The sequence below is a fragment of the Malus domestica genome, chromosome 17, assembly GCF_042453785.1.
Source record: "Malus domestica chromosome 17, GDT2T_hap1".
Classification (NCBI taxonomy): Eukaryota; Viridiplantae; Streptophyta; class Magnoliopsida; order Rosales; family Rosaceae; genus Malus; species Malus domestica.
In genome coordinates, this window is record NC_091677.1 from 5,207,824 (window position 1) to 5,219,303 (window position 11,480).

Here is an 11,480-nt window from a genome sequence, read left to right on the forward strand (position 1 = left end):
CATACACAAAAATATCCCAAATTTTGAGAGAAAAAAAAATATCTTAAATTTTGAATTGTATGCATTTCAACTACTCTCCAAACGAAGAATAAAAATCGATCCATTTGAGGTTGCCTGAGCTTCTTCAAAACAAACTAAGGATAAGGAAAACAAATGAAAGAAAGCTTTCAGCAAGCAAAAGTAGGGTGCATAACTGCATATACATAGCAGTCGTTTCATTCATAAAACAAGGAAGCTTAAGGTATTGCTTGTGAAGTGATTAATTCGTATAGTTCATAGACAAATATGAGTACAACGATACAATACGATTTGATTATTCTAAACACCCATTTCTACCTCCCACACACTTCTTGTTGATTTTTGTCTTTTGATCTTCTTCAATTCATTTGATCCAACTGTCAAAAATTAAGAGGGTATGTGAAAAGTACAGGGATTTGTAGATAGCATCACCCATTAGTTAATAACATATGATTAATTTGTAAAAAATGTTATTTGTACCAAATATTTATACAATTATTTGTATCATCTCTCTAATAGAGATGAATCCACATGTATTGACAAGTTCTACTTCTATTAAAGAGATAATAAGTGTAGTGCAGAAATTCAAAAATTCAAGAAAGGGGAGAATCATGGATTTAGAGATTAAAATATTATTATATCAATTATTATTGAATATTATATGGGTCCCCCTAGAGAAAACTGAAGCGCGTCGGTCATACTTTTCTATATGGGCCTCGTATCTGAGAAATAACACCGTTAAGTTTTTATTTGACATTTAAAAATTAAAAACAAAATCAAACACAGGAGGATCCTTTTGCAAATTTTTTAGTTCCTTCAGATCAAAATCCATAGATCAACACCCACATATCAAAATCCCTAACCAAACCCCCTGATCAAAATCCATAACCAAAACCCATACGACACAACGAAGACGATGATAGGCCGAGTTACTGAGAGAGAGAAAACGAAGATACGCTTGGATGCCATCTGCGAAACTCATATTTTTCTTCTCAAACCCTGATAGGCCGAGTTAATGAGAGTGAAAACGAAGACGGCGACAAATCGAATTCGGTTGAAGCAGAAACGGAAAGAAAGAGGAAGAGAAATGCAATTGATTTTTGATGGGGGAGATGGGTTGATTGAGAGTGCAGAAGGTGTTTGATAATATGACCGAGAGAGACTTGGTCTTGTAATTCTATGATCTGGTGTTACTCTCAAAAGGGTTTTCACCGCGAGTCATTGAAGATATATAATGGGTCTTGGTGGGTTTACAATTGTTGGGTTGCTTTCGCCTTGTGCTCAATTGGGTGCATTGAATATTAAATAAAAAATAAATAAATAACTTAACAGAGTTATTTCTTAGTTAAGTTAAAGAATATGTGTCGAAATATTAGTAAATGAGACACAAATGAGCCATGTAAAAGGGGACATCAGATCTGCAGCTGTTCAAAGACCAGTGAAATGAACCATTTCAGCAAATTAAAAGAAGGCAAATATCTGTATGGAACGACGACGTCAGAATTAGGTTATCTTCTTCGGGCTCGTAGCGAGTTAACTCGTTGCTTCTGCAAGTCACAGTCATAGACATAGAGGTTGATGTCGAGCACGATGAGCAGTATCCCATACTTTTCTGTTTCATTCGAGTTCGATCGACTTCAACTCCTATTTCGACCAAGTAGGTGATAAAAGCTTAGGGTTTCGGAGAATGATTTTGTAACTAGGGTTTAGGGTTTTGGATTGCTTGCACAAAATCATTCTCCACTATGGTGAGAAAAATCAGCATAATCTAAGCCACCTTCTATGATTTTAACTTAATCAGTACATTTTATTCTTATACTTTCGCAAATATATGTTTGGATGAAGAAATTTAAGATTACTAAGGAATTTTAAAATGACGGGATTTTATTTTCCAGAATTTGTGAATTTTCTTGTTTGGTTAACCTAAAAGAACAATGGAATTGAGATTGTAATTTGTTAATTTTAAACTCTCAATCATAGAAATTAGGAAATGACACCTATTTACATGGAATTTAAACTTGGGAATTGGAGGCCCCAAATTCCAAGTTTTTTTTACACGCAGAAATTCTAAATTTTTATGTTTATAAATCCAAATAAGGGAATTTGTGCATGTCAATTTATAAATTCTGACTTTTTCATGCGAAAATTCTAAATTTCTATGTTTAACATTAGTTTTAATTCTTGTATGAATTTTTTGTCGCTGGTTTGGTTTGTATGATGAAAATTAGCGTGCTCAGACACACTTGTTAGTCCAACTTCAAGCAAATTTGTAGCCTGCAAGTCGGTTCTCTCTATCTGGAACCTTCCTTGCAAAGGAAGGAAATCTTAACGGATTCTTGCAACCCTTCCCCAAAAGCTACGAATAAACTCCTTAACGACGACGACCCAACATTGAGACCCCGTCACCTATGCCTCAAGTCCTTGCACAACATGACGCCAAAAGACTCCGCATTACCTTTGCGGCCCTAGGGTTTTGTTTCGTGCAGACAAAGCCATAGACCTTCTGACGAAATTAGGTATATCAAACTATTTGGATTTCACAAGCATTGAAGTAAACTCCATTTTTGACCATGAAGTCGGGGAGTTGTGAAATTTTTCAGACTCTCGACTAGTAATATTTAAAATCAGGAGGCTAACCCTTATGGAGAAGAATAAGTTGATGAGGTTCTTCAAGCTTGTTTGGCAACACTTAAAAGCCTCTGATGGTGGTGGTGGTGACCAAGGGAGTGAAGAAAATAGTCGAAGTTCAAAAATTTCAGATGAGGATTTGGAGAGTCCTTTTTTTTACTTCCAAAATAGAATGCAATTGCCACACAAGATCAAATCGTAAGAATCGCATGACAATTATTTTATTTTCGGTTTTGCTGCTTTTTTCATCACAAGCTTTATATATGTTCCTAATTGCCTTGGTACGATTGCTCTTAATTTTCTGGACACTTTTGTTTTTAAAACAAATTCGGAGAGGGGATTCAAACTTGGGTGCATATGGTGTTAAACTATTAGCTTTTGATTGGTTATATTGATTGATTCATGGAATGAAAATGAGAGAACAAAATCTGAAAAACTGGGGATGTCCAACCAGACGGTGAACTGGTCTGATAGAGGAAGATTGAGCAAAGCAAAATGCTCTGCTTTTAGCTGGGTGAATTGCTCGGGATTTTTTTTTCTCTCAAAGTCTGCTGGTGCTTTATTTTACTGGGCTATCACACTCACCGATTCTCATTTATTTAGAGGTTTATACACATATTAATTTGTTACAATAATTAAGACACTAACTCTAACAGATGGTGAAGTACACTGCCTTAACCTACTTCGCTAAATCCAGGTTTGCAGACACGAAATCTAGGAAACTTCACACACAAGTGGTTGAATCAGTATAGATTACCTCTTAACACTCCATCTGCTTGTGGGCAACAAAAAACACTCTTTGCTGCTGGTCACTTCATTTTTGTCTTCCTTTCTTTAGATAGGACGTCATTATAATAGCTTTCACTTCTTTGTACTTATGAAATGAAATTTATGGGTAGCCTACATTAGCATTCACTGAATGCCGTTGCCAAGATTAATTATACGATATAGTTTTTCCTAGGTCTCAAAAACAATATATCTTCAGTATGCTGAGAACTTGTCATCTTCTCGTGTAGAATTATTTTATATGCCATTGCCATGGTAGACTATATGATCAAGACAATTTGGAAGCATGTATACTTATGAAGAGAGATAGGATTGAGCGTTTAGCACTCTAACACAAATCGAGGTTAGTTTTGTTTGGCTTTTTTCTACCGTTTAGCACTTTCAGCCAATTTCTGTTTTTCTTTTTCTGATGTAAAATGTTTCATACGTGTACTGATGATTCCAATATGAAACTTATCTCAATATAATAAGTTCTTTGTGTTTCTTGTTCTTAATTCATATGCTACCTATTTCATCTTTACTAGACGTGAGAGTAAGTAAGTCTGAAAGATGATAAACGAAACGTGGCTATGTATTCCCGCCATAGCTCTACCTTTAATTACCATTTTTTTTAAATGCAATTTCTAACATGACAGCTATATGAATTTGTAAAAAATAAAGATAAACAAACAAATAAACATGACATTCTCATCCTTAACTACAAATCACCGTCTCATGCATAACAAAAGTATATAAATGTTGAACTGTTTGCATTTTAAGTACTACATCACTTCCCAAATAAAGAGTACAACTGACCAAAATAGAATGACCTTATAGGGCATGCCCATATTTGGGCACACCAACAAAATATAAATGTGCCGGCAGATCATCTATAACCACATAATTACCGACTTGTCTTTGCTTTCTTGTTCGAAATATCCCTGCTTCTACCGCCACCGTTTGAAGACCCAACTCCAACTCTTACTCCACCATTTCTTGCACCTTCGAGCTGCTGTTGTTGCTGCCAATAGTCCCTGTAGAAATGGGGTGCTCTTTGGCCACTCGCGGTAGAGGCCGGTTGGACTCCTCGGTTGTTAAGTCTGTACTTCTGCAAAACCCACAAAGAGGATATATATTTTCCATCAGATTCAGCACCACGTCAAGGAGATCAAAGTCGAGCAATACTCATAAAATTAGGAGAAATTTTTATGGGCGACGTAATGGTACTAATCCACCTGATATAAAATAGGTAGACGACAAACTTCATGTGATTTGGGGACCATAGGCGTAATGGCCTAGTTTGGTTTTGTTTGCACTGGCATTGTTTCATCCGGCAAGTTAAAGTTTTATCTGGGTCTCTTTTGTAATAACTCAAAGGTATTGGGTGCTGCTGCAAATATATTTGACGTCATATCATATACGTGTAACGTACGTACAACCAAAACCGATATGGATTTTTTTGTAGTTCTAACGAGTTTCTTGAGCTTATACACTTACATAAATGATGGAGAATTAGTCCCACGTAACAAAATATACCATTTATTTATGGAAGATTTCATTCATAATATCACCGAAACTTTTAATAATAAGTGGTTAAGTTGAAAGAAATATTAATGATGTTAATAGCGGATCATATGAAACCTAAAAGTTTATTAATAAATTACACCAATTAAGCTTCGCTTCAATTCGTTATTCCTATCACGTATATAGCACTTCGAACAAATTATCACATACCATTTTATGGCTTGTATTTCTATGCAATATATAGGAATAAGTTTATTAATAAATTGCACTAAAATTACTAAGAAAATGAGTTAAGGAGAATGACAATTGGAATCCAACACTCTGGTGGTTAAGAACTACCGCTTATCTTACATTCGAAGTCTTGTGTTCGAAGCTCCATCTCCTAAATACGGCTTGCATTAAAACAAAAACAAGAGTATGTATGTATTCAAGGTTTCAAACCAACCTGCAGATGACTCTTGACTTGGTCGTGGGTTAGCCCATCGACCTGCATGACAGCTTGTATCTGCTTTGGAGTAGCCTCTGCTCAACAATAAGCACATAACAAACTAAATATTAGCATCAAGCCAAAAACCTGCAGTCCTAGATATCATATCCCACCATAAAAATGACTCAACTAATTCTATGAATATATCGTCACAACTCATTTGCCTCACCTTGAGGACCTCCAAGTAAACTCATGGCCTTCAGAAACCTTGTGTGGAGCTCCGGCGACCAGCTCCTCCTTTTGTTCTTCAAGTTTGGCAGCGGTAGTGGCAGTGGAAGCTGTGGCTGTGGCTGGGACTCCGGTTGTGCCTGTGGTTTTGACTCTAGCTCAAAATCGTCGGCCGCCATGTTCAAATCGCATGGGAACGGCGTAGGGCTTGTCGGCTCTTTGTTCACCATCATTCCCATCCGACTAGATGATTGGGAACATTGGGAAGTCATCACCTTTTACAAAACAATTAAAATGAGTTAAATTGTTAGATACATTGTAATCTATCAAAAATCACACGACCAGATAAAAATGAAGTTATTGATGAACTTTTGCATGTCTATATCACATTGTTTACCTGCTTGTGATCAGTGGTATCGATGCCAAATGGCTTAGGGTTGAACGGAGGAGACGAGCTCTTGTATTTTCTGAACGCACTACGTCGTTCAGATTGATGATCGGAGAGTTCTGAAATCTCATTCTTGAGGACTTGTACAGCTATATGATCGCAACAACAACAAAAATCAATAAAAAAATCAAGTAAACCCGTTAGAGGTAACTTTACTTATGTCAAACCTTTCAACTAATTCCTTAAAGATAAATAGGGAAAAAATGAAATAAGGGCCCGGCTGCATGTGTAAAATTCAGTACAAATTATAAGTAACACTCTCACAGTATGATACACTGAGGCAAAAACAAATAAACAAATAAATCAAAATAAATCTATGAGAGGTAACTTTACATGTAAAAAACCGTTCAACTATTTAATTAAAACAGAAATAGGGAAAATAAAATAAAGTAAGGGTCAGTTGGATGTGTAAATTTAAGGAAAACCAGATAACGCGCTCGCTCACCGTCCGGTAACAGGAGCACACAAGGAAGCAAAAATAAATAAATAAATCAAAACAAAATAACCACAGGAGAGGTAACTTCACATATATCAAACCATTTAACTATTTTCTTAAAGAGAAAAAGGGTAAAAGATAAAAGAAGGGTCCGGTCAGGTGTGGAATAAACAGTTAACAAGCTCACAAACCGACATTAGAAGCAGCCGATGAGGCAAAGAAAATCTATCAAATAAACCCATAAGAGGTAATCAATTTAACAAATATCAAACCGTTCAACTATATTCTTAAAGATAAATAGGAAAATAAATAAATTAGGGCCGCCCGGATGTGTAAATTTGGAAACAATAACGCACTCACCATCCGACAAGAGGAGCACAGAGTGAGGCATCTCAGTTCTAAACGCTTCTAATTTACGAAGCTCTTCTTGATGTTTTTGAAGATGCTCATTTAGAACAGACAATTTTTGTGAAACATTTTCAATTTTTGCCAACTTAAGACTCAATGTAAGCTCAAGATGATTCGAAGAATCCATTTTTTTTACTCTATCTTTTAGAGGCCGATCTTGCTAGCTAGGTATGTCCCTCTCTCACACAAATATTGGTTGGTGGTGAAGACTAGAGGACAGAGAGAGTTGGTATATATAAAGAGAGTGAGAGTATAGGAAGGAGTGAAAAGTAAAAGAATAGATCCACAGAATTCAATTGATGCCATTTGCTTTAACAAAAAGTGCATTCGGAAATCCCAACGAGAGAATAGGTTTACTTAAATTACAGATTCTCCCATACACTCTTTTAGATTTTGAAAACTAAATTCTGTCTTGTAGAATTACAAAATAAACTATAAGTATAAACTAGAAAGGAAAAAAAGTAGTTTTATATATTCCAAACCAATTAATTGATAAATTCCAAACAATTAATCTGTTTGTTTGTGTATGGAATGAGGAAGTGACTTGGTAAAAATTCTAATTTAGAAACGGTTGCAACTTACACCATATATACATTTTTCTCCAAAAGAATATTCATGTCCATATATAAAAAAATATTTTCCTAATCACATGGTATTTCCCAAAATAGGAGCAAGTTGGTGTAAAAAATTTGAAAATATAGTGTCATTAGTATTGAAACATTGAAATAGTATTTGAACTATTTACCATTGCTATGACGTCCTGAGTTCAATTCTCGATCCCTAGTATAGGATGCACAAAACAATGGATGCACAATGAATGCATATGAAGGGAAGCACTTTTTTCTTTCCACAATAATATTCATCCACGTTGAGTATCTCTTATAATGCGTTGCTATGCGTGAGTTGTCATCCTTATCCGACTTGCACTTTCTTAAGAAGACTCTTTAATGAAAAGGAGGGAAACTTCACATGATGCCAAACAAGAGCAACTTTCATACTAGGTAAGATCAATGTGCGTTTGGGTGGAATTAAAATATAATGGGTTTTACTTTGTTTGTGAGAGTTGTTCTATGGAGGGTGTGGTTTGAGTGCCCTTACATAAGTTTTTCTCTTATATAGACTAGCTTATTTTATCCTTTGTACTTTTCTTCTTTTCTCTCCTTAGTTTTCCTTTCATTTATTCAATTCAAAAGTATTATTGTTTGACAAAATGATAGTATCTACACTAAGGAGTGGAAAGTGGGCTAAGCCTTACAATAGGTTTGTCATAATAATGTGGTTTGATTTCGTCTTTGACGAGAATCAAACCTAAGACCTCTCACTTACAAGTGAAGAGGAATCTCACTAAACCATAGTACTAAGTGGCAATTCAAAAGTTAGAAACAAAAAATTGTGAAGAGTGTATAGACAAAAAAAGGGAGTGCAAGATCACTACCCTTATCATAAGTGTATTTTGTTAGCCTGAAAAACTTAGTGAAAAGAGTAATGCTACACTTGTCATATTTTATATAGGACATTTGTGTAACAGACTGAGGTCCATGACACACCCCGATCTGGAATGTCCACTAGGACTTCGAATCGAGCTATGATGGCCGACACTTGGAAGGTGACGAAGCCATAAAGTGTGATGATGTATAAAATGTGAATACATTTAATCCTAAAAGTGCCTAAGTACACGAGTGCGCGATGAGCGGGTATGGACCCATTTCACATGTGATTACAAAGCATAAGTAAAGTACAATAAGGTAAGATAAGGATTATATCATCATAGGAAGCCACTTGTACTGGGATATGCCACGAATCCTCGTCGATACAGAAACTTTGTTGCTAGAACCTGGAGGGGCGCAAAACAGAAAATGTGAGTGGCAAAAAACAAAGCTTTTCAAAAACCATTTTTCTTTCCAAAAATAATAACCCCTTACCGTTAAACCCGTATAGTTTCCCAGAAAATAATAATACATACGTATATAGAGATCATGCTCGAGAGTAATGAAAATCAAGTGTATGCCATGTTAAGTATCTCAGAAATGCAATAGGTAAGCCAAGTAGAATAAATCAATGTAAAATGATGTGTCAGCCGAAGCCACCTAATGTGACCTCTACAGCTGATACTATATCTCACAAATCAATTCCTGCACACGAGTTGGAACCACCTAAAGTGGTCTGTACGATAGGATGGGTGTAAATAAATACACTCAAGTGCTACGATCACGTGAAGGTTGTGCGAAGTATCACAAGTCACCTACGAGTCGGAACCACCTAATGTGGTATGTACAACAAGTTGGCACCTGCCTTGGATCCAAAGTGAGCGTGTGGTGCATGAGGTGAACGATCATGTGAAGGCTAGGTCTTGGCCTCGGGTGGAGCACTAACACTGGGGGTGCAAGATAATGAGCACTAAATGCATGTAATCATAACCATTCTTAATGCAATCACTATCATCAATATGTACTCACCCGAAGCTTACATTTGCGTTCGTAGCATCATGCAATAACATGCATATATATATTAATGCATATACCAAAGCACAATGCAATTGACATGGCATTTAAAAATGTAAATACTTTTAAAGCAATTTTTGGAAAATGTAGAGCATATATACGTATATATAGAAAACCAAAGGCCCATGCACCTAGAGTCCGCCCTAAAATTCCCTAGCACGAACATCGAGGCGTCACGAACAATCGGCGCCTAGAACAATTATCAAAGCATATCTCAGAATTCTTATTAATAGAATGTGTAACTTGTGTAAAACACATCCCTAAGGACGTTCTTAAATGACTTGAGACCCATTGACCAAAAGTCAACCATCGATATTTGATCTACGGTAGGGTCTACAACCCTACGCAACTCGATTTAGAAAATCCGCAACTCAGATTTCCGATCAGTCACTTCCAAAGATACACATTATACTTCTAAAACATCATCCTAAAATTTCATTATGATCCAATGGTTGGATCTTCGCCAATTGCAAATTCAAGTGACGGTCAACATTTTATTTATGAACTTACAAATCCAATTCGGGAAGATCCGTATGTCGGATTCTCGATCGTAAGTTCCTATGATCCTCAAATATTACGTACTATAACGTATTAAAGTCTGGTGAGGATCCAACGTTCGGATCGTTGATTCATATTTTTACCGAGTAACGTATCTTAATCAAACTAGGTTCATAATAATAAAACCACATCATACGAATAACAAATCTAAGATCAAGATATCGATTTAACGTAAAATAGCATTGGCGGTCCACTAGCCACGCGCCAGCGGTCGGCCACTCCAACTTGCCGAAAAATTCAACTATTTCAAAAAATTCTCAAATTTCACCTAAATGAAGATCTCAATGAGTAGAACAAATTCCATACCTGTGACTAAGGCCAATTTGGCTGAGAAAAGCCCCAATTTAGCTTGAACCGTACGAAACCCTAAACTTGGGTGTGTTTGTTTTGACCTCCAAACTCACTCCAACGCTTTAAACATTGCTTAGGCTTTGTTCCTGGGGTTGAGGGGAGCCTAGTGGTGGTGGTAATTTGCTGAGTTAACTTCACGATTTACGGTTCGCCGCCATTCACTCACATGGACCACCGTCCGTTTTTCCCCCCAAAATACCACCAATTTCTTCCTAATTGTGGGTGATTGGGCTTGATAATTTGGACCAATTAGCTGGAAATCCGATGGAAAACCACCGGAAAATATAAAGAAACGGGTTGGATGGCGCGGGTCAAGGGGAACTCGATTTCCCCCTCCTTCTCACATTCCCTCATTCCCCTCCTTTCTCTCTCTTCCCATTGGTCACTCTCTCTTTCTCTTCTTTCTCCTTGGTCTAGTTCCCCCTCCTTTCTCTCATTTCTTCTGTTTCTGATTGGTCACCTCATTCCCTCATTGGCCCATCCGTTCCCCCATCTCTCATTTTCTCTCCTCAACGCACTATCCTGGCCACCCACATGGCAAGTTCCCACTGCTTCAAAATTGATGGAGCCTTCTAGATGAGAGCTAGTTTACAAAAAAACCCCTAACTTTAAACGTTAATATCTTATTCATTATAACTCCAAATCACGAATGGTTATGCGTCCGTGAGGTCAAACTCTATCCAAATATGTCAAGAAACATGACAAATATAAGAGAATAACATATGTCCTCGAAAAATCACGCTTTGCCCCTTAGGGCATTTCCGTAATTTCACGTATTAAAATTATAAAAACCATAACTTTTAGGGATGAGGTATTATAGTCCACCAATACAAACATGTGATAAAAATAATGTTTTTATAATAAAAAGTACTAATCAAAATCAACATGAATATATTCAATAATCTTTTTTTTTCTTTCTGTCAATATGATTTAGGGAAATTCGAAACTATAAGAAAAGAAATGGCATTGAATCAAGGCGCTAATTTACCAATACATATCCAGCAATTAATATGAGAACCATAATCCACAGTTCTGAATAACTGTTATAAATATGTACAAAACTCTATAAAGATTGAAACCAAAACAATAATGTATACTGTGTGAGCTTATAACTAAGCCAAATTTTAAAATAATGCATTATTAGATAAATTAAGCGTGACTCTGGGCCTACGGGGCGTCTGCCGTGGA

At 36.4% G+C, this 11,480-nt stretch overlaps 1 protein-coding gene across 1 annotated transcript; it reads right to left on the reverse strand.

Annotated features, from left to right (window-relative positions):
- Positions 1 to 4,315: 4,315 nt before the first annotated feature.
- On the reverse strand, positions 4,316 to 7,009 carry LOC108169826 (transcription factor HHO6-like). Its single transcript, XM_017323997.3, has 5 exons — positions 6,835 to 7,009; positions 5,988 to 6,127; positions 5,592 to 5,865; positions 5,381 to 5,457; positions 4,316 to 4,519 (listed from the first exon to the last, which is right to left on the reverse strand). The coding sequence occupies exons 1-5, from the start codon at positions 7,007 to 7,009 to the stop codon at positions 4,316 to 4,318; spliced, it is 870 nt and encodes a 289-aa protein (XP_017179486.3).
- Positions 7,010 to 11,480: the final 4,471 nt, after the last annotated feature.